Here is a 25,627-nt window from a genome sequence, read left to right as displayed (position 1 = left end):
TAGGTACCAGAAGGAAGAGCAGCAGCTAATTCCTCCCTCTGCGATGTAATGCCTAAAAGGCGGGTCCGCGAGGGATGAGAGGATAGAAGATAAGAGGTTTTAGGGTTTAGCGAGTAGGGGCACTAGAGCCGAGTTTTATTATAACTCAATGTAGGTTTTCGGTCTCACATATCCAGCCGAAACATCTATGCCTGAAATCCGTAAAAAAAAAATTCATTTTCTGCTTAAATTGTCTGGTTGATAGATTTTTAAGGCTTCTCGGGAGAACATTATATAATTTAATATTGATGTTCTTAGTTTAGGACATCAGTCTGGAGTACGGCAAGGCGATCGAGCTTGCCTGGTGTTATACTCATGTCTACTAGTTAGTGTACGATAAGAATCAGCATTATCATGAACGTATAAAACAGATCTGTAGATGTAGGCCGTTCTTAGGGCCAACCTTGTTAGACAGTGGCTGAGATGTCTTAACAGGAACAAACGCCGAGACAGTATGACGCACACTTTGTCGATGTGGCCGATCCATGACGGAGTTCTGTCAATGTGTGATATTGTCTTGACGAAGAAAGGCTACTTTGCTACAAGAGAACACAAGTTGTTGAGTTTTTTGTTGGTTAAGAATTAGGTTGTTTACAGAGAACCACCGCTGAAGGACCCTCACAGTCTCATAAACGTTTTCAGTAAGCATTCTGTGATTCCTAGCCGTTGAGAGGAACGGCAGTGTCATCCACGAACAGGGTCACGTTTGCATTGGGTATGGACAGTGGCAAATTATTTATGTAAATAATGAAGAGCAGCGGCCCCAGAACCGAACCCTGAGGAACGCCGGAGACTACCGGCAGAACGCTATCACTATAAACCTGCTGTCTAGATATGACTCTATTAATTGTAGAGGGATACCTCTGACGCCGTAAAACTCTAATTTATTCAATAGTACTACGTAGTCAAATGCATTTGTAAGGTCATACAAAAGGGCCATCGAAATCTCACCATCATCATATCCCCGGACCACCCTGCTCACAAAGTCTATGAGCGCATGGGTCGTAGATTTCTTTTCACGAAACCCGAACGAAGAGTCGCTCAGAAGTTTGTGGTTTTCAAAAAATCGTAAAAGGCGGGTTTTTAGGCTTTCTCCATCACTTTACCAAAGATAGGGATAATTGCAATGGGCCTAAAGTTATTTGTAATGTGCTTGTCTCCTTTTTTATAAACAGGAATTATTTTAGATTGTTTCAGCTGAGATGGAAATTCGTCACTTGAGAATAAGCCGTCAGAGGGCCCACAATGTCATCTTCGGTGTGACTCATGTTAGAGACATATATTTCGCTTCTTGAAACCGGATTCAGAAAGAGAGATTTACTGGTAGAGAATCTCTTTGGATACGTATTCTAATAGTGGAGATTAGATCCTCGACCACATTGCAAAAGAAGAGGTTGAACTGATTGGGCGTAATCAAGTTGGGCGTGACTGGATGATCGATTGGTTTCACTATTGATTCAAGGCACAACAGTTTTTGCTCATGTTGGTAATAGTAATAATAATAATAATAAAACGTCTTTTATTTATTTATTATTATTATTAATGGTCAATTTTATATTGCTAAAGAAGGATTAATTGTGGGAAACCCACTTAGTCCCCTATTTACAGCAATTTCCCTGGACAATTTAGAAAATATCATACAGAAACATCCTCTGAGTGAAGGATTTCTTTGGTGGTATAGATGAAGTTTTTGCTTGTTTCAATGAAACGGAAAGACAACTGCAGTCTTTTTTGAATCATATTAACTCCATACATAACCCTACAAAATTTAATATAGATGAAGAACTAAATAACTTATTAAACTTTCCGGACATAACTGTAACTGACCTACAGAACAAATTATATTTTTCCATGTACCATAAACCCTCACACACGGATGCAATAATACATAACAATTCAAATCACCCTTACACACACAAAATGGCTGCCTGTTATGCTTTCATCCATAGACTACTTGATGTACCACTATCTACAGAAAATTTTGAAAAAGAATTAAATGTCATAAAGCAATAGCTTTTGACAATGATTGATAGATAAGATTATAAATAAAAACAGTTTCAAATAACTCTGAACTCAATCCCACATTAAACACGAATTGCAAAATTTATAACACAATAAAATCCATAGGAGAACCTAACCAGGAAAGTTCGAAGCGGATATGCAAGTTTGATGTTAAGCTTGCTTTTAAAACTGAAAACACGGTTTGACGACAATTTGAATTAAAAAATGAAAAACTAAATTTATTGGACCCTATGGATTTAAATGGGTTAAATTGTTAAATTTACGACCCCTCTTTGATAGATAAGATTATAACTAAAATGCAGTTTTGAACTCTATCTATCTCATATTAAACACCGAACCCATAGGAGAACCTAGAAAGAAAATTTCGAAACATCAATTTAAATTTGGTCTTAATATTGCTGACAACATCACAGGACATTTTTAAAAAAACAACAATAAAACTACATTACGAAAAACTCAAAAATCGAGCTACAAGTTGAAAAGTGGATCCCAAAATTTATATCGGACAAACAGGTAGAACATTATAAAAGGACTAAACGTATTGATTTTCAAACTAACCGTATAGACAATAGTGATCAGGAACTAATAAGGAAAATATACAGTCTTTATCAAAGCCAAGTTGTCCCTTGCTTGGATAAGCTGAAAAAGAAGCTAGAAGAATATGAAATCAATATAAATATAAGGCGTATCACCATTCATAGAGTTGTTTGTAAAAATTTGTTTAAGTACCGCAAAATGGGCAAAAGGCAAGTAGTAATGGGATCACAACACTTGGATATTTCATTACCTTCAAGAAATTAAAAGATATAGATTAGACAACAGATTCATAATTTACATTGATTCATACATGATTCGATACACACGATACTGTAACGAAATGATGGGTTGATTCCATTCTATACTGTCAGACGAAAGCATCTTTAAATAAAGGAAAACGCATCAACATAATATGGGCTGGGTCAGAAGACGGATTTGTCCCAAACTGCTTGCTGTTGTCTGCAAATAATATTAAGGAATCCAGCTTGGATTATCATAACGATACCAGTACCGAACTTTATGAAAATTGGCTTCAAAACAATCTTTTAAATAATATTATCGTCATGGATAACACCAGCTACCGACGGAAAGCACCAGCCTCATCAAGTTAAAAAACTGAAATCCAGGAATATTTGTTAGAAAATGATCCTTATTTTTAATGCAGTTACAAAAAAACGCAACTTTTGGAAGTCCTAAATACATATGCAATTAAAAAACATTATCGATGGGCATGGGCATATTGTTTTACGTCTTCATATCACTGCAAGATTAACCAAGTCAAATCAAAGGTGGGAGCAGAAAATGTGACTCCTACTAGTCCCAGTCCTCATATCAACTGAGAGCTGGAAAAATTTAGTACAGCACAATATAAAAATTGATATTTCTAAACGAAAAAACATAAATTCTATTATATTTTAGACATTTAGAATAAAAATGTAATTGTATATAGATATTCCTAGCCATGATTTTTTTGTTTATATTCAATGTCATTGTTTTTCCATGGTGTAATTTAATAATATTATACCCTCCTAAATAAACAAAGAAATTATATTACCTAAACCAAATGATAAAAAAAACTAATGAATAATATAGCAAAAAAAATAAAGCCTTTAAAATAAGTCAAATAACCCCGGTCTCAACTATACTTAAATAGCCCGAAGTTGCCTTTTCGTGAAATGGCCGCTCTATGACTGTCCAAAACGTGGAATTCTCTCGCCCTCCAAATTTGGGACAAATAAGTATAATACGACCAAAAATATAGTGCATTTATTGTTTTGACGATTTAAGTATTTTACAGCATTTTAACAGCGGACATTTGCAGGACCGTGGTAAAACCCATTCCAACAGATGTTTAATATGCATTAGGTAGGCCTTGCCTGAGATGCACCGTAACGAATATTTGTAGAGACTTGAAATTTTTATTTATTTTTTTTTAAATTTGATTAAGCATTGATGCTGCGGGGTATTTTCCAATAAGTAGAAGTAACATCAGGTGATATCGTTCTTAAGAGTTTAATCTAAATTGCTCGTATATATTACGGAAATATTTGACTGTGATCCTTCCAGTAAGCACGTATTTGTGTATCTGATTGTCGAGGTTTGACCCTGCGAGGCTGTTTTCACTTGATAGTTCAAAGGGTAAGGGCAAGTTCCTGTAATCTTACAGTTAAGTTTGAAAATAATTATTTTTGCCTTGTGTGGCTGCCGATTACCAACATTCTTTTTCTTGTATTTGCGTGTCTTCCACATAGTTCCACATAGTAAAAGTTTTTTCAACAATAATGAACTTAAAGAATTCATCAGCGCTTGATGCATTTGACTTGAGTAGCAAAATACTCGAGGAGACCGCGGATATTTTGGCAGAACCTTTGACTAATTTGATAAATTGTTGTTTTACTGAAGGAATGTTCCCAAGTATTTTCAAAAATTTCTAATGTAACGCCAAAATTTAAAAACAAAGACCCCCAGATGGTCGATAATTATCGTCCTATCTCTATCATTGTTGTTTTCTCTAAAGTTTTTGAAATCCTGATAAAAGAGAGGCTATAAAAATGTGTTGAAGTAAATCAATTATTTGATTCTGCCCGGTTTGGTTTCAGAAACAAGTTCTCGACAACTAGAGCTTTGATGAGGGTGGTGGAGGACATAGTCGGAGGCCTGGAAAGGAAAGAACACTTAATGATTTCACAGTGCGACCTCTCAAAGGCTTTCGACTGTGTTTCTCATCAGATTCTCTTGAGCAAGCTTGAATTTTATGGAGTGCGTAGTGTTCCAATCAAACTTTTTAAGTCCCATTTAACAGATAGATAACAGTTTGTGGGCGTTAAGAACAATAAGCCTGATTTGGCTTGCGTTGAGTTTGGAGTACCCCAGGGGTCCGTTCTGGGACCTCTCCTTTTTATTACATACATAAATGATATTTGCCAGTACATGATGCCTGATACTGTGATCGTGCTGTTTGCTGACGGTACAACGTTTATTAATTCAAACAGGAACATCACTACCCTGAGTAATATTGAAACATGTATTTTATCTAAGGCCAAAGCATGGTTTCATCAAATAATCTACAACTTTTCATTTTCTTTTGCGTTAACTTCGCAGAATGGTGACTTTTGATGTATTGAAGTCAACTTACTTTGGTTTATTTCTTCGAAATTCGAAGACGAAGTGGAGATGGCCGATGGTCGAACCTAATGACAATTTAGAAGACGAATTACCTCAGCAATTAAAAAAAACGGATGCCATTTGTCTTCGGATGCCAAACAAATTGTTATGAATGTTTACAATTTTAAAAGAAATTCGAAAGGAGAAGTAGGAGCCGCAACAAAAACAAATCAAATCAAAAATCGTTTCAAATGGGATAGTCAAGAGGAAAGTGTGAGAGTTTTTCAAGGGCGACACGCAGATCTAATAAGGCGTGTAATTTACGACGCTTATCAAGCGAATAGTGTTTAAATCCTAGAAGAACTGCATAAAAAAGTACTGACAGACATCAACATTAGTTGTGTCAAACAGTCGTTGCGTACATTTCTGAAGAAAATGGATTTGGCTTGAAAATAAGCTGTTGCAAAAACTATCGCCAAATACTGTTATTGTGTTGGACAACGCCTCGTATCATTCGGTCCAACTTAGAAATATTCCAAATACTTTTTCAAATAAAGAAGAAATTAAAGAATTTGTGTACGAAAATGTTTTATATTTTGAAGAGAGCTACCTAAAAATGGAATTTTTAAAAATAAGACATTTTAATAAAGCCCACAAAATCGATTCGATAGCACAACAAAACTGACATGAAATCTTGAGATTACCCCCGTATCATTGTATATTTAACCCGATTGAGATGATTTGGTCTGAGTTGAAAGCGCATATAAGAAGAAATAACACTGCACCAAAATTTGGTGATAGTGCCATAAAGGTAATTCGGCAAGAGGTAGCTAAAATATCAGTACGAAGCTGGTCTAACTGTGAAAAACGAGTAATAAAAGAAGAAATTATTTATCGAGATTATATTTAATATTATGTATATTAATAATGATAACATGTAGAAAAACGTAATAAATTGTTACTTTGCACTAATTGTTTAATGTACGTGTTTCAAGAATTGCTTGGCAAAAAAAGATTGAAAACATACTTATATCCCCCTGGTGATTGTAGGTAGATAAATTCCTAGGAAGGCCCTGGAATGACAGGTGTTGTATAAGAGGCTGCGGTTTTGGAGTAATAAACAATAGGCACAGTTCATCACGGGGTCGGTTGTAAAAGCGCTATATTTCTGATGGAAGTATACTTACTCGTCGGTCCCTCGCACTTAGCACATGAAAAACGAAATCCGAACCGTGTTCCGACCACGAAATTTCATAGAAAACCTAACTTACGGGTGAAAACGCGACGCGACGGACCACAAACCATGAAACGTTCATTTGCCGACGGATCAAGCAAGCCGGGTCGGTTTCGCGCTCGTGACCATCGCGGTTGCCATGGTCGTCGACCGTCGAACGGTTCGTCGGGGTGGGGCGGGCGGGGCGAGAACGCATCGCGTAAAAAATGCCGTCGGGCAGGCCAAGTCGAACGCTTACCTGGGCTTGCGTGAAAAGGACCCGCCTCTTGCGTCGCTGCGCCAACGGGAACTGCATCGGTTTGGTGTCGGCCACTCCCGCGCATGCGCCCAGGCCAGGCATGCCGGCAGCGTTCAATCCGTGGCCCATGTTGGCCGACGCGGCTGACGTGCCCATCAGCCTGGAAACTGAAGGGGAAAAGGCGGTTTTGCATGATCGTTTTTGAACGCGCCGCACACTGGTACGAAATTCTAATAACATAATAATTATTTATTTATTTATTGTTTTTTTTTTTCACGATAGGTGACAACGCGATCTCTGGGAAATATCATCATCATCATTTTAACAAATTACAACGATCTTTCGAGTTGATTGCACGCTGATTTCTATCCCTCTAGATAACTATCGATATTTGCATTTAATTTTCTATCTATTTTTGGAGCAACAATAAAATATGCATGTTGATACTGCATATGTGTTTTCTATATGACATATATATTTCCCAAATAAAAACTGTTGGCCTAAAAATAATAGAAATATGGGGAAATAATTAATACACAAAAAAGTACTTTCAGAGGGTTAGCTATAGAAAGCTGGTTAATAGTTAGCTGGTTTAAGAGCACAGCAGGAAATAGACATCATCCAATGGACTGTCCTATATCTGAAGGTTCTGATTTCCAGTATTTAGTGAGCAAAAAAACTCAAAAAAATAAGTCAATATCGTTTCTTATCTACCATGTTATGTTCAGTTGAGCCAACTATACAAAACCTTTGGGTTTGGTATATTTTATAACATATTATTAATAATAGAAAAATTGTAATATAATAATAATAATAAAAATAGTATTTATTTTCCCGAAGACAACTACAAAATTGTGTAAGAATTGTCATATAAAAAAACATTTACTCAAAAAAATTCGTCTAGACTATAAAATGTTTTGGATAACAAAAATAGGTTTTAAATCTTTGTCTTTTAACTCTAATGGCAGATTATTAAAAATACGAACGCCCAAATAATCAGGTGACCTCGAAGTCGTCGACAGCCTACAGTAGGGCACATGCAGCTTACCGCTATGTCTTGTAAACATACAACGACATTTGAAAAATCAATTGACTCGCCAATATGACAATTTTGTACTGGGAAAATAAGATAGAAAGCCAAAATACTTTCTCGGCATTTGCGGATGCTCCCAACAAATTCGCACAGTATAACTTAGGCAACCATTGCCTAGCTAAAATCTCACGAAGATTTATAAAAAGATACACTATTTAAACTCAATCCTAGGAGCCTCACAGTATCCTTACTTACGATAGTGTCATTACCTACACAGGTATTAAAATTAAAATTATCACATTGTTGCTGATAATTATGAAACCTTATAGTTTGGGTTTTACTTGTGTTGAAATACAGATTAATTTTTCCAAACCATCGTCATACAAAAGATCATCAGCACATATAACAAAAAATACAATTTACATATAATATGAAGAGTCCGGGACCTAAAACTGAACCTTGAGGGACACCCATCTCTATGTGTGGACTAGCTGAATTTTCATTTTCAATTCTCTTACCGTTATAAAAATTAAAGGATACAAATTAAGAACGATCTTCTAAAAAACTACTGATCCAGTCTAGAGGCGTATCCCTTATACCCAAAGCGTGCAAATCTTGCCCACTTAGAAAAGATAGATTCACCAAGAACGTTAGCGAACATAACATCAAACTCAGGTCTCTACCTGTCACCAATATGGGAATCAGTCATCCGAGGCGGAGTTTATGCCGCATTTAGTTCCGCACCCCTCAAACAATATATAAGCTGGTATAGAGTAAAATACGAGCCAGGTTCAGTCAAGCTCTGAAGAAGCCAACAGGATGATTGGCGCAACGTCAGCAAGTTCGACTCAGCAAAAACCGACGCAGGAGGAATCCAGAAGTTTTGTAAAAAGTACTATTATACGTCGCCAAATCGATCGAAAAGCAGCGGTATGACGTCACGAGCATTCCCGCGCCTTTAGTGTCGTTTAAAAGGAATTGCCGGGTGTCACAACTTGAACTATTTATTGCAAGTTAAACATTGGGATTTGAGTTTTTATATTTGGTATGCGTTATTTCTATGCATAAACAAATGCATTGCAGAAATAAAAAAATGTTCAAGTTCCCTATTCTAAGAACAGCTAGACTATGTATGTAGCAACATTTTGAACAAATAATTGAATGATATAAAATATAAAATATAAATACGGGTTTCTTTGAAATGTATGTTCATTTGACATATTCAACTTGAAATCACGCTAGTAACACACTCCCAAGCAATAACCGTCATGTCGTGGGACACCCTATATATGCGTTGCCGAAACAGCCGCCATAAACCAATAAATAACTGTGAAAATCTAAACATTTCTTGTTCTAATTAAATTGTGTACAATGAATCGTCCTGTGTTTTTGAAAGGCCCATAACGTTAGCTTCACGCTGCCTTTCAGGCATCTTTGATCGATACCAGAAGAGTTTATCGAAATGCAATAAAATAATTTGTCAGCGAGTTAATATAAACTTTTGCGAGTGAGTGTATATTATACGGCAATAAGTATTGCTAAGGCGGCCCTCGCGTCTCCGTACAACATGACGGGCAGACAGGCGGCCTCAGTAAATACACTGTACGAGACTCGGTTTGTTTGCCGAGCACTTCAGTTCCTATGACAATACAGTAGCTGACGAGCGGAGAGCGGCTTCCCCTGAGCCTTCCGTCCCCCCCGCCCCCTCTTAACGCCATGGTTACGCACTTGAAGCTTTCGGTAAATACAAGGAATGCGTAATTACTTAGCCGGTAATGACTTTCCATTGTGCCCGCGTGTATCGAATATATACGCGAGATGGCTGCATCAACGCGGAAAAGAATTTTCATTAGATGTCGATATAGCAATGTCGATTTGCTTTATCGACATTGAGGCTTAAGGTAGATAGTGAAATTTGGTATTTTTTAAATTGGCTACCCTGACTTCATATTTTATTACCGTAATTTTACGTCAGCATAAAATGTATTTTTAGCAAAAAAAAGTTGGAAAACAACTGAGAAAAAGATTTGTTTTTCGGATGACAAAAAAGAATGAAAAAAATCCTGTAATGATATTTGTTGGCTTCTTCAGAGCTTGACTAAAACTAGCTAGCTTTCCACTCTGTAACTGTTCATACAGAACGTCAATAATTTTAATAATAAATTTGGCGCAAATGTATTATGTAATAAGAGGCGTTGTTTAGTGTATGACCTGTTTATAGATATAAGAAAGTGACCAATTGCTTTTGAATGGGATTATGCAAGGGTGGTCATTAACATACAGTGCAACAAGATTATTACCTTAATAGAAAATAATTTTATACCTACCTGTGTTTAATATTCTTTGGTTTGGTATACTACTTAGTTCAAGTTTATTAGTAATCATTCTTATTTCGTGTGTTGAATCGTGTGCGAATTATGCAAAATATGTGCGAGTCTAGTGTATCTCAGGAGATGCTCCCGCCCAAATGGAGAAAACACTATTCTAATGAGACTAAGGAAGTTCATTTGACTCTCATTGAACGTGGTGCCAGCAAGCAAGCGTCTTTAGAAGAAACGGTCACATTGACGAAAATTCCAACATCACCTGTATGGAAAATTGTGAATAATCCCATTTCAGCGAGGAAAAAAAGAAGCGATGCTGACATTTTCTCCAGTGTAGATGAAAGTGATCAAGATATAATACGACGTAAAATTAATCAGTTATACGAGGAACAAAGCGTGCCTACATTAGATATCTTAATTAGGAGGCTTGAAAAAGATGAAAGCGGTGTAAAATGTGGCAGAACCACCTTATGGAAGTGTATTCAACACATGGGTTTTAGATTTAAAGAAATTGACCAAAGGCAAGTTTTAATGGAATCTTTTAGAATTCGGAAATGGCGACTGGAATATCTACAAAAAATTAGGATTTACAGAGAACCACAAAGGCCAATTATTTACTTGGATGAAACCCGATTCGACACTTATGATACCCCGGAAAAGGGTTGGGTGGACTCAACTGATAAGTGTAAAACAAACGCGCCATCAAAAAGAGGTAAAAGAATAACTATTTTGCATGCTGGCTCTAAAGATGGTTGGATTCCAAACGGAATTTCTCTCTCTGCGAAAAATATTAAAGATTCTTCTCTAGATTACCATGAAGACACTACCGTTGATTTATTTGAAAGTTGGTTTAAAAACAAACTAGTTCCAAACATTCCTCTTAATAGCGTCATTGTAATGGACAATGCAAGTTATCACAGTAGACGGTTGACTAAAACCCCTTCCTCATGTGACACAAACGCAACAATCTTAATTTTTTTTTAAGGAAATCAGTAGCGTGCCACTGACTGTCTATGATCAAATAATATTTTTATTAATTAGGTCGCCACTGCACTGGTTAAATTGAAAACTTCTGGTTTTTAGTTAGTTAGTTTCGGTTAGTTTTGCTAAGCTTTGGTTAGTTAGTGTCCTTCCGACAAAAAATTGGAGACTGTTCTTTTTAATTTTACAGTTTTAATGAAATGACATAACATCCTAACGTCAAGATAAATAATAAAACCTCCCTATTAAAAAAACACACAACGGACTATTAATACTTTTTAACAAAATAAATAAATTAATAACAGCATTTCCACATGAAAGGAAAATTTGACGTGTACCTAAACTTGCCAAAAATAACAAAATCTGCTTATCAAAACTACTAAAAAAGAGAAACAAATATCATATTGCCTGTTAACCAATCAGGATATCGGTCTGAACATTTGTGTTGTGTAACGGCGCTTTTTGAGTATTTTGGATGACATAAAATCGAATCGCAATATGTCGAGATAAGATGTTAATAAAGATGGGGCATCTTTTATTAACAATTTACACCAGCAATTTTGTCCCGTTTATGAAAAATATCACGGCATACTTTTATGCTGATGATACTTAGGTACTCTACGACCAAAAATATAGTGCATTTATTGCATTGCATTACTTAGGTGGCCTTGCTTCTATTATTCATCATCAAGTCGGCATGATTGAAAATTCTGACAGTTTGAACATTTTTATTTGATTATCGATTTTGTCGTGTTATCTGTTTGGATTATCATGGAAAACAATAATCAATTTACAAATGGACAAAAAGTTGATATGTTTCTGATATACGGAGAATGCAGAAAAAACCTACAACAGACATCGTATGCAGCCCGCTATCCGCGACATCGTAATATTTTGTTATTATAAAAATGTATTTATTTGTATGATTTTTTTCCTCCCTGTGACCTTACTTTTTAAGGGATTTTGAAAATGTTGTTATTCAAATGTTGCAAAAAAGTACCGAAAAAACTAGGTTATCCTAAAAAATTAATAGCTCATTACATGAAATGCTATTTGCCATTAGACAAGTAGACTAGACACAATTTAAACACAAATTAAATAAGAATTTAAAAAAACAACAAAAAATGAGAAAAACTGCAACAACGCAGGTGGGTTTCGAGTTTAGTTTAGAGATTTTCTAGTCTATTTTTGTTTTTTTTTTCTTTTGTTTATATTATATACGATAGTAGTTTGTTATAAGTGTGTGTTACCCAAGCGAATTAATGGTTAGAAGTATTTTTTATGTATCAGTTTATAGAGATCGAACCTTGAAAAATTTTTAACTGCTTTCATCTCCTTTTCTGCAATTTATATATTTAAAATATCTGGAGTAATGTTTATTGAATACAGCAGAATAAATTTATTATTTATGTTTTTTAGTAATCGTAGTGTAGAAACTAGTATTTTTAAAAAAAAAATAAAATATTGGAAAAACTGTTAGGATTAGGTAAGTATTATCGTTAATAAAAAAATTAAAGAATTTTGAAAGGAATTCAAAACAAAATATAAAAATAAAGTGTTCAATTGAAAATTTTATTCATGATAATTTTTTAAGAATGTACAAGATGAGTCGCATTTAAAAAAAGAACTGAAAGATGGGTACCCCTAATACTGAAAATTAGCTATAACTAAGAGATAGTGTTCAGATATTAGTTTCTTTTCAATGACGATATAGCCCGTATAGACAACTGAAACTTTTGTATTTAAGGTTTTTACCTATTGTACAGGGTGTTCCCGATATTCCGTGCTATATAAGAAATGTGTTAAGTGTCCTAAATTTGCAGATATCGACTTCAAATTTAGCAGAGAAGTAAAAGTCCATGCCCACATTAATACAGTGAAATTCTATTTTTTTAAACATTTTGATTTTTTTTTTGTTATTTTGGCTTCCAGAAAAACATGCTTTTCTTCTAAAAGAAAATTGTTCTTTTTCGGAGTAAATTATTAACAGCGAATCAAAAATCGTAAAAAATATGGCCAATCGGTTCAAACAGTATCGAAGACCGCATCAAGAGCTACAATTTTTGTATTTACAGTTTTCGTCTATCACACAGCTCTAGATATTTGAAAGAATCCATATGAAAATCAGGATTTAGTCATGACGCGATGACGTCATTGATTATTACGGCATTACATTACAGAAAAAACTTATTTTCTCAAAAATCATTTACTCTGTCGGTAAAATTCTTCTACCAGAAAACGTGGGAGATCCAGAGCTCCTCTATATCCAAAATCTTTTCAATTTTGTACTGGGTGTGTCGATTATGGGCAAAAAATCAAAAAGTCTCTGAAAATTGCCGTTTCCGTTGGTTTCATTATTTGCCGCAAATGAAAGACTATAAAGCATAAGATAATTTGGTTTAAGCAGTATCCTGACTTATGTCGAGAGAGAGGGTCAGCTTCCGTCTATCATGCAGATACTTGAAAAAATATTATTGGAAAAAAATGTTTATATTTATCATAGTTTGCCGTGGCTTTGAAGTTTAGCGATACGCGAAAGACTCTTTATACTGGGTGTATGCATAACATAATTACATCGATTTTGCGAAAGTTTTGTTGTGATCCGGCGATAGAAAAACAATGCGTCCCTTTTTTGAGAAGAATCCGCAAAGCAACACAAAGCTTCTTCGTTCTACGCGCTACGAACTGGCCCCGCCCAGCGACGATTTTTCGAAAGCAATCTTGTTCAATTCTGGATTTTATTTCCCAGTCCCAGTCCTCGCTTAATAATTGTCCCAGATACTTAATCCTTTTGACCATTTCAAGTTTACTTTGGCCGGTCCACAGTTCTGCATGTATATTCGTATACAGTATTAGTTACAGCCATAAGTTTGGTCTTCTTGATGTTAAGTTGAGCACGAAACTACTACATGATCTAGGAGTTCTTGAAGTCCTTTAATATTATCTGCCAGTAGAACGGAATCGTCTGCATATCTTAGGTTGTTTATTATTACCCCATTTATTTTTATTCCCTCTTCGATATTTTCTACAGTATAAATTGAAAAGCAATGGTGACAGAAGCAACCCTGCCTTACCCCTCTTTTAATTAAGATGCTTTCGGTCATATTATTTCCTATTTTTACATTTGCCTTTCGACGCCAAAGGGTAATATTTTAATTTCAACTCTTAATAAAGCTTGAAATTGTCTTTGATGAAGCAAGTAGTAATACTTTTGCCATTTGGCACCCCTATATTGCTACTTTGCCACTAATTGTTCCAAGCATGGAAACAGTTTGTCAATTTGAAGTTGCATTTTTTCCTCTCGTTTGTTATATTTCGGGTTTGTATCATACCTGACACTCCGCGTCAACGCATAGACCAAAATCGTATGCAGCTGCACGCTTGTTGTTCTCACTCACGCTCGTATCAGGCATACATACCCCCGAATATGAAATATTCAGCGATCGGAGACACTTCAATACCATCGTCGACCATTATATTTATACAACGGAACCCCACTTTTGTGCACGCGTTTTTCAAACGGACATGCCGGGTAAAGGACATTTCTAAAATAAATATTTGCTTTGGATAATACGCGCCGTACAGATATGGGGAAACATTCGTCCCTTCCCGTATATTTTCGACATCTTTACTTGGTCCTGTCGTCCACGAAACCCCGTCCAATTATATTTACAATTTAAAAGACGTCATTTTTCTGTTGCTATGTGTTATATACCGGGTGCTTCAAATTCGTATTTGATACAGGGTGGCTTAAATTAGGACATACTTGCGCATCGGCGAGTTCGATAACGTTCCGTTTTGAAATTGAAATTATTTTTGTTACTTTTTTGGAACTTCGTTTTTTTTATAGTCACCATATTGGATTTTTGCAGTGTTGAATAGCCCCTTTTTATTGATGCATCACAATATTGAAAAAAAACCTTTATAACATAGTAAGCCATGTCTGTGAAATCTCCCATACTCTCTAATGATGTTGATTTGGAGCTCTTCGATATTTTGGTATTCACTCCTTCCCTAAATTCTATTTTTAAGTGTACCCCATACAAATGTGATGAGAACGCTGAGATGTGGAGACCTGGTCTTATTAGGGTAAAAGTGGGATAGACGCACCTTAAAATAAGAGAATTTAAAACCAAGTTCACGCTCTAGTACCAAGTTCCTCGGACAAACCTCGCCCCGCACAGCACAGTCTGCGCACGCGTTTCGACAGGACTGCACGTGTCGCCGCTTCAGTTAAAAAAACGTTGCAAAATTTTACCGCGCTTGCGTGATTCTTGTGACAGTGACATTTTGACGTGTTCAGAACTTTCGTTTTCGAAGGTAAGTTTTAAGTGTGTATTGTTATTTAAATAGTATGTATCATTTATATTTATGGTGTGTTTATAAAATTACGAAATTATTTAAGTATTTTTATTTATTTTCTGGGGCGTCTATCCCTACTAAAAAGGATAGAGGTCCCACTATTGACTGAGTATAGACGCCCTTAGAGGCATATATCTTCTATGACTTATTCACAGGTACTTAGGTTATAGGTAAGATTTTTTTAAATAACCTATCTAGTTAATATGCAACTTAGTAGGAAAATTGACTTTCCAGTTTATTTATGAGCTGTTTATACCTTTACATTACAAATCTAGATGAAGGAAACCTTGCTCAAGACCAACCAGTGGCAAAGAAACTCGACGCTAACGCCGATGTGAATTCATATTACGTTGAGCCCCAGCTTGGTCCATCGTCGTCAACTATCAATAGGGAGCCTGAAACTGTAGAAGTCATAACTCCAAGTAAATATCTTAACGAATGTTCACCTATCCCGAAAATTCCTGTTCCATTATACAAAAGAGGCGAGCAAGGTGCTGCCGTTTTAAATTCAGAAGAACATATTAACTCTAAGAAAGCTAAGTTGAAAGATAAAGCTAAGAAGCAAACACCAGACAAACCTAGAAAAAACAACCAAAAATCAGTTCCTAAAAAGAAAAGACCAAAGTTTAGCTCTGAAATTAACTAAATCTGATAAAGAAAATACTCAATGCAGAGAATGTTTCGATGACTATGCAAGTACCAAGTCCGCGGCGGACTGGATTCAGTGCCTGATGTGTAAACTCTGGTTACACGAACATTGCACTCTATATGGCGATTACTGTAATAGATGTGGACACAAGAAGAAGCTTGCAGCTCTAAAAACTAATCTGGCCAAAGTAAACAGTAACTCTATATTTCTTGATTATTTGAAAATTTTGATTACTGTTAGTTTTTTTTAAGAACGAAGCTTTATTTTTTTCCAAAGAAGTCCTAAGGGACGGATTTGTTTTAAGTTTTATTATTCCTAAATTTAGTTCGGTAAATTTTTAAATAATTTTTAATAGACGTTGTTAAGTTGCTAAGTTTACCCAAAGAATGATTGAAAGACTGAGCCATTTGTTCCTATAAAAGTGCCATTTACTTTAGTTTTACGGTATATTTGGATAAGAAAACCTTATAATATATTATTGCAACTAAGAAAGCAAATAAATATTTTATTTAATTTTCTACGAATTTTTTTTCTTTATTACGGAGGCATCTATCCCATTGTAGGGCATCTATACTCATGTCGAAATTTTGCCAGGGGCAACTACCCCATACAGTAGGCGTCTATCCTTAAACAATAAGTTTTTTTAGAGCAGAATATCTACGAATCTACGGTAAATTGAACATCGGAGAATAAATGTATTATTATTATTATTTGTCTGTGTTTATTTGAAGACCAACATCGTGTATATTGTTTATTAAAACCCTTTCTTGTAGTGAACAAACTTTCATCAGTCAATAAAATGTTTTTCAAAATATTGTTATTCTCAATATGTCCATTTAAAAAATCCAAAAAACACTGCATCCTCCTGTGACATTGTTCTACACAAATTTTTGGAGTTTTACGAAATTTAAATATTTATATTCTTTCAAAATTCAGTGGATTGATCCGCGAGAAATACATATACTCTAGTAATAGAGGAAACTGGATGTGCTGCATAGAATCCTAATATGTTTGCCTTATTTTCATCGTTTAAAACATTATGGTTCCGTCATATCTTTTTAGAATTTAATACGTAACCGTTTTCTGCAAATTTCTTTGCCAGGCTTGGAAATGTCTTTTTTGAAGGAGCTTTTCACCGATGCTAAGGGGTGTAAGCTAGCTCGCGTCCGTGGTAGAATACCACACGTGCACCCTGGGTAACGCTAAATGAGCTAGAGCGAACAGGCGACCAAACTATCTCTCAGATCTCCTGGCCTATACACAGAAACCTCTTTCCCCAATGAGAGGCGCACATCAGCAAACCACAGGCTCTTTTAAGGGCCCAATGACTAGAACTCTCGGGCCTATTGTCCGAATTTGCCAAATAAACATAGAGGGCATTAGCCGATCAAAGAGTGAAATTCTATCTAAATTGTTAACCTCGAACGATGTCGACCTGGTAGTCATTCAGGAAACTCATGCTGCAGATGAACAACAACCAAAAACCAAAGGAAAAATCCCCGGTTACGACCTTCTGGGAGCCACTTACCATCACGCTTATGGCAATGCCACATACGCTCGACGCAGCATTGAAAATGCCCATCTCATATCCTGTAGCACACAGAACAACATTCACTCCGTTGTAACAAAGATTGGAGATATACATATAACAAACATTTACAAGCCTCCAAAAATGCTTTGGCCACCACAGGTTACAGACTTGCGCCCACACCCAGCTGTCTACCTAGGAGACTTTAATAGCCACCACCAGGAATGGAAATATAGCAAAAACGACGAAAATGGAGATACTCTGGTGGTTTGGGCAGAGAGAAACCAACTTTTTCACGTTTACGATGCTAAAGCCAAGGGCACCTACAGGTCCGCTGCGTGGAAGCAGCAATACAACCCTGATTTGTGCTTTGTGACAACAGACCAGTACCATAAACCTGTACCAACTAGAAGAAAAGTGCTCGACAACTTCCCTCATAGCCAGCACAGACCCATTATTTCATAATAGGTATCCAAGTTCCACTAATCACATCTGTCCCTCGACCACGCTGGAATTTTGGCAGAGCTAACTGGACCTCCTTTGCCATTGATCTTGACAAGTGCCTCCGCTGGATTCCGCCGACGCACAAAAATTACGATAGGTTGATTGGTGCCGTCATCTCTTCTGCTAAGAAACATGTTCCAAGGGGCTATCGCAAAGAGTACGTTCCTGGTTGGAACGAAAATAGCGACCGTCTCTACCAACAATTCCTTGACAGCGGCGACGGTGAGATAGCAGATGAACTCCTCCACAGCCTGGACAAAGCTAGAAGAGATAAATGGACAAGCACAGTCGAGTCACTGGACTTCAAAAAATCGAGCCGCAAAGCGTGGTCTCTTTTAAGAAAACTAGGAGATGACGGCCCAACTGCCCGCCCTAATACTGATATCCACCTAAATAAAGTCGCCTCCCACATAGTCAATACTTCAAGGGGGAAAAGCATCAAGCAATTCACGACTAACATTAAGAAGCAGCTGAAGCACCTAAAACTGACCAGCCCGGAAGAATCAACATTCTCCTGCCGCTTTACTATAGAGGAAGTGAACACAGCAATCAAAGACACAAAGAGCGGCAAAGCACCTGGACTGGATGGCGTCCACCCAGAGTTTTTGATACACTGTGGAAAGTCAGCAAGAACATGGTTGTCGAATTTTTACACCAGTATATTACAATCAGGACAAATCCCAAAAAAGCTGAAACAAACCAACATAATTGCAATCCTAAAGCCTGGAAAAGCTGCCGACAAGCCAGAAAGCTACCGCCCCATTGCACTGCTGAATGCAATATATAAACTTCTTGAACGACTTGTTTTTAATAGAATCAACCCAGTACTGTCCTGCCACATCCCAATAGAGCAGGCAGGATTTCGACCAGGGCGCAGCACAACAGACCAAGTTTTAGCTCTTACAACTTACATAGAAGGTGGCTACCAAAGGAAACTGAAGACCTCAGTGGCATTTATAGACTTGACGGCAGCATACGACACGGTCTGGAAGGATGGTCTGCTCTTCAAATTGCTAAAAGTAATCCCATGCAAAACAATATATCGACTAATGAACAACATGCTTAGTAGTAGATGCTTCGCGGTCTCCATGGGAAGTGCAAAAAGCTCTAATAGGACCCTAAACAACGGACTTCCACAAGGATCAGTACTAGCCCCAACTTTATTTAACCTCTACATATCAGATATGCCACCTACCCAAAGTCAAAAATTCGGGTATGCGGATGATTAGGCAATTGCAACCAGGGACAAGTCAATGAAAACTACCGAGCGCTTACTCACAGAGGACCTCGCGACACTAGGGGAATTCTTTAGGTCGTGGCGACTTAAGCCGAATCCGAACAAGACAGAGGTATGCTGTTTCCACCTAAACACCAAAATGGCTCACAGGCAGCTCCAAGTCTATGCTGACAACCACCTGCTAACACACAACACCACCCCAAAATATCTGGGAGACAGAACACTGTCTTTTAAACAACACCTCAAAAATACAGCAGCCAAATTAAGAACTAGGAACAACATAATCCACAAGTTGTGCGGAACAACATGGGGTTCAAATGCTTCCACACTGCGATGCTCGGCCCTGGGGCTTGTCTATTCAACTGCTGAATACTGTGCGCCAGTGTGGCTGAATAGCGCTCACGCAAGACTTGTTGACACACAATTAAACACAACAATGCGGTTAATATCTGGTACAATAAAATCCACTCCGACCCAATGGCTTCCGCTACTAAGGTTTATACCACCTCCAGAACTACGAGGGCAAAATGCCTGACTGAGAACCTTTAAGAAGATACAGAACAACCCTAACCTGCCAATCCAGAATGAAATTGCTGATGCCAACGGCAATCGCTTGCGTTCGAGAAACCGGCCAACGAGAACAGCCGAAGAACTGAGGGCAAACGACTTCCAGTTAAACAATCAGTGGAGCAACATACGGAACGAAGCCATCCCAGCTATCAGAGACATGCCCGGTATAAATACTACCCCTCCGGGATTTGGCCTACCACGGAAGGTCTGGTCCACTCTAAACAGAATAAGAACTGGGCATGGAAACTGTGCAGACTTCCGGTATAAATGGGACCAAACCCAAAGTCCCGGATGTGACTGTGGTGCAGAGAGGCAAACAATCCAGCACATTACAACCGAATGTCCTATAAGAAGATACGACGGTGATCCAGAGGACTTCCTGTAGGCGACTCCAGCATCGATTGAATACATCTATAATTTAGATATTAAATTGTGACTATTTTAACTATTTTAACAATAATGACTAATACGTTAAACCTAAACATATTTTTATTTGCCAGTCGTTCCGTTACGTGTTCAGGAAATTGGTGGTCACATGCAGCAGTATTTAGAATAATTAAATATTTTTTTACTTTAGTGTTTACTGTTTTTGTTCTACTTTAATTTGTAAATTTTTGTTTGTCAAAAACTAGTGGACCAAATTAAAAAGCGTGTTACATCATTGTAATCGGAATAGAAAATTCTATTAAACAGATATATAATATACAAGGTGTTCTATTTAAAAACAAATGATGTCACAAAATTGATAGTGTTTTGTTTTATACGTCACTTGAAAAAAACTTAACTATTAACCCTACTTTTTTTTTGCTTATCATGATATAAAACAAAAAAGTTAAAGCCAATTAAAATGTTATCAAGATAAATTGAACACACGGCACAATTGAAAATGCTCGCCTATCTGGTGTGACTCTATACATTTAATTTAATTAAAAAACTTATGTCAAACAAAGGCCTTGACAATAGAACAATATTTTTTATGTTTTTATGCGACAACCGTACATCGGATTGAAAAAAATTAAATTTCTTTAGAAATGATTGGAGTTCGTAAGAATAATTTTTATTTTAAGAGAAATCGCTGGCGTGCCATCAATGTCAAGTTAAGACGTTTAGGACATGTATAATCCGAATTATCAAACGTCATGTGTATAAGAACTCGCAGCTTAGGGAAATCTAAGGAGATCGGGGAAATTTATGGCCCCCATAACATACCGGGACATCCCTAAGTGACGTTTATACACGAATATCGGTATGTAAACAGGAAGCGGAAGATGATTGATGCGATAATGCTAAGGGAAATGCGGGACTGCGTGGTCGGGTGGCCTTATTACGAAAGGGATACCTACCGGAAAAGCGACGAGTGAGCGCGCCATATTTTACAGAATCGTTCTAAAATCTATACTGTGTGCAGTGTGTCATATTAAGTCTTCGTACAATTGCCATTTGCTTTAATAATGGCACTGTCTTTTTGGAAGACTTAAAATAAGCTCTCTTGTAACTTCTGTTGATAGATAGATAGATAGATTCATTTATTGACTACGTTTCGTACAAAAGGAAAGTATAATTGTAGCAAACAAAATTATACAGTACTACAGTGTCAATGTACGCTCGCAGGGAGTAAAAACAATGACGTTGTAGGAATTCTTTAATAATATGTTTAAATTTTCTATTGCTCATCTTTTTCACGGTACCTGGCAAAACATTATACAATTTCAGGTTCAACGAGTTGCTCTCAGACTTCCTCAGTCTAAACCTAGGCCGTCTAAGGAGATCCCCCAAACGAGTTGGATAGGCATGACAATCGGGATTAGCGCTAAACTTTCCTTTCGTTCTTTGTATCTCACTGGTAGTAGATATAGATGCAAGGAAGGGGCATCACTTTAAATTTTTTAAAATAAGCTTGACAATGGTCCCTATATCCTATATTAGCAACGACTCGAATGGCCCTTTTCTGCATTCTAAAAATCTCCACAGCAGCTGAGGAATCACCCCACAGCACCGTGCCATAGCATACGTGTGAATGCAACAAAGAAAAATAGACCATAAGCAGAGTCCTTGTTCCTATCACGCCTCTCAGTCGTCGAAGAACGAATATGTTGCTGGACAATCTATTTTTCAGGTCTGAGATATGTTGTTTCCAATTTAGACTATCATCGATCCTAATGCCAAGCAACTTGACGGACTGTCCACTATTTACCAAGCAATTGGAGAAAACCACAATACTCTGGGTCTTGTCTAAATTTAATTTAAGATAATTATTTTCGAACCAGACATTAGCCCCGTCCTCCAACATGCCGACTCATCATGGACAACTCCTCGACACTCTTAGCAGATGTAGTGAAGGATGTATCGTCGGCAAGCATCACGCAGTGATTGGGGGCCAAGAAATGATAAAGGTCATTTATGTCGCAAATAACGCAAATTGAGTATAGAGCAGTCATGAAGTTTTTGACAAAAGAAGGAATAGCACCTTAAATTATTAAAGAAAGGCTGGATGGTGTGTACGGCCAAAGTTCTCCTTCGTATTCTGTAGTGAAAGAATGGGCAAAACGTTTTCGAATGGGGCAGAAGTCCCTTGAAGATGATTGAAGAACTGGTCGACCATTAGAGGTCATAACGGAAGATATTGTTGCGATTGTGGAAGAGATGGTATTGAGTGATCGACGTTTAAAGGTCCAGAAAATCTCAAAAATTACTAAGCTTTCTGATACATGTGTTCGTCGAATCCTGCACGATCATTTAGGTTAGTGCAAGATCGGTTCCTAAAAACCTTTCGGCTATTCAAAAACAACGCCGTGTCGAGTGTGTGCGGTCTTTTTTGGAATTCTGTGGGTCGGAACCCAAGCCTGTGATAAAAACTATTGTGACGGGAGATGAAATTATGGTTCTCTATTATGACCCTCTACCGAAAAAAGAATCAATGGAGTGGCGTCGTAAGGGTGAAGCACCTCCAAGAAAATTCAGAGTCTGCCAGTCAAGAAAAAAGGTGATGGCCACGATCTTTTGGGATTGTGAAAGAATTCTTTTGATAGATTTTACAGAAACTAATACCACTGTCAATGGTAAATATGACGCAACATTATTACATAAATTGCGAGACTGCCTACGTGTAAAACGTAGAGGAAAACTGACCAGAAGCGTGCGTCTTTTGCACGATAATGCACCTGTCCATACTGCTGGTGCTGCACAAGCTATTATTTTAGAGTGTGGATTCCGGCAGATAGATCATCCTCCCTATAGTCCAGATATGGCCTCCAGCGACTATTATTTGTTTGAATATTTGAAAAAGGACTTACGTGGACGGCGGTTTAACGACGGAGTTGAGTGAAAAGAAGCTGTTTTATTTTTTTAAAGGGATTGAGTTATTAATAAGGAGATGTAATAAGTGTATTTAAGTTAAGGGGGATTATATTGAAAAATAATAAAAAATTGTTACTCTACTTTGTTTCTTTCATATTCGGGCCGGGAAATTTTGGAATTTTGGCGCTGCCCTCGTAGATATAGGAAATTTTGGATTTTTAAACATCCATTGCAGCTCGAACAGGTGAGAACTGGTCTGGCTTTGCTTGAATGTGGCAGACAGTGATAAAAAGCAAATCCTTTTTAAGGCGGCTTAATTCTACAACTAGTGGTGCTTCGTTACGCCATATGGAAAGGTTAGAGTCACAATTGAAATACCGTCCGGTACGTGTAGGTTTCCTATATACAGGGTGTGTTCAAAAAGTAAGGCGACTTTTAACTTTTACCAAAAAGTAATTATTTATTAATCAAAATTAATGTTGTCCCCTTCAAAGTAACCCCGCCCCCCCAGATATAACGATTGTGCCAACATTTTTTCCAAGCCCTTCTGGTAAGCACATTCTGGTATAGCCTTTAAGTTCTTCCAGCCATTTTTTCTACGTCTCCACAATCATACCAAACCTCATTCGTTTCATGGTTTCTTGAGTTTTAGGTTTTGTTTTAGACGTATTGTTTCTCGCAAAAAGGATGAAATCAGTTTAATTGTGGGAAACATGGGTGACAAAATAAAGATTCGAGAGATTTCTCCCATCCTTGCTCGACGATCAGGAAGCGAATTATAATGATTTTTTTTTAATATTATTTTGTTGTTTATTAACTTAGGTTGCCCAAAATTGTTTGCAGCTTTTTCTATTTTCAATGAATATTAATAATATTAGTCTGTTTTAGAATTGAAATAATAATGACAAACTAAAAAATTGCGACATTTATTTTATTGTTATAGTGAGCAATTTTTCTTGAAATTGCTCGAACACGTAAATTTAATCTTTTTTTCTATGAATCATGTTCGGAGCGTGTCTGATATTCCCGTTGACACGCTTAGTATATCTTTATCTTTATTTATTATTACAATAGTATTAATAATTATTATTATATTTATTTACATTTATAATCATTACAAGGTTATTTACTTCTCAAAATAAACTGGTGTGTATGCAATATTAAATGCACCCTATTATATATATAACCAATTTCGCATAATTGACATATTTTGGGTTAACAATAGCAGAGGAGGCAGAAATTGAAATAATGATTACAAAAGTTGGACTACTCAAAAGTATATTAGGAAAACCATATAGCTTTTAAATAATTTAATACGAGAAAACTAGGCATATTTTGAGAATATACTGTGTTAAGAATGCCGCAGCTAAACTTATTGACAGTCTGTCAGCGGCCATGTTGGTTATTGAATGCCGCGATATTGTAAATCCCGCGCATGCGCATTTTGAACGGACCTTCTGAAAAACGTTTTTTATAGTTTTTATAGTATAGTTAAAAAGTTAAACAAAATAAAAGATATATGCTTTGTTTTTCATATACTTTCACTGGACCCTTATTCAGGCTAGTTTTCACTTTCAAATGATCCTGTATCTAAAAATCCAAGATGTCTATGACGGTATGTGGTACTTCTCGTTTTATAAAACCAACCAAATTAAAATGAGGCACATCGTACAATAAGTTACGTATACGGTGTTCTCAACTACATATCTTTCTATATAATACTATTTCCGTATAGCTTACGTGCACCAGCTAAAGTTAAATTTTAGGACTATTCACGAGAACTAAAATCTTTTATCTAATTATTAACCAAAACTAGTTCACATCAGTTTTACATACGCCAATGAAAGTTATTGATCCGGAATTCATTGTTACCTTAGAATATTCACCAAAAAAGTGTAAATTGTTTTTGGTTTCAATATTGAAATAAGAATTTATGAGGTAATTAGTTTAGATCATTTATCGGACCCGAAAAAAAGAATTTATAAACTTTTATAAGTTCTATCTGAATGACAAATTATATTATATTACATATACATTACTAATTAATCACCAGTGACAGCAAATAACACAAGACAGAAAAAATCACTGTTACAACAGTCACCCGACTATAGTTCACCATACATTCTAAAATTTTCTTCTGTAACCGGTGATTTTTATTCAGTTATTAGTTATTTTTAAATTTTAACTTAAAATCACTTTTTAGAAATTATTTACTTACATACATTAATTTATGGATCTTTATGGTGACGACAATCAACTATACTTCTCTTTTACTGTGCCTTAACGAAGCAAGTAACAATTGGAAATGACAATCAGATTGATAATATTAAAAACGGTGTAAAATTCTCTATAAAGAACTCTGTTTTGACTTTTTGTAGCAGTTTGCGAAAATTTTGGTTTTACTCTAGATTCTCGGCTAAAACTTATAGAGCACATTACAAACAATGCAGTAAATGATTTAAAATTAA

The 25,627-nt window shown here is 36.5% G+C and overlaps 1 protein-coding gene across 1 annotated transcript in view; it reads right to left on the bottom strand.

Moving 5' to 3' along the window:
- LOC132704389 (homeobox protein Nkx-2.1-like) overlaps positions 1-25,627 on the bottom strand; it is a 92,127-nt gene that overhangs the window by 48,171 nt on the left and 18,329 nt on the right. Inside the window, exon 4 of the mRNA XM_060674395.1 lies at positions 6,675-6,841. Within this exon, the coding sequence (XP_060530378.1) occupies positions 6,675-6,841 (167 nt within the window). The remainder of the gene's footprint in view (positions 1-6,674; positions 6,842-25,627) is intronic.

This window comes from Cylas formicarius, unplaced genomic scaffold, assembly GCF_029955315.1.
Source record: "Cylas formicarius isolate icCylForm1 unplaced genomic scaffold, icCylForm1.1 PGA_scaffold_10__41_contigs__length_53128322, whole genome shotgun sequence".
Classification (NCBI taxonomy): Eukaryota; Metazoa; Arthropoda; class Insecta; order Coleoptera; family Brentidae; genus Cylas; species Cylas formicarius.
This window is presented reverse-complemented; position numbering and strand designations above follow the sequence as displayed.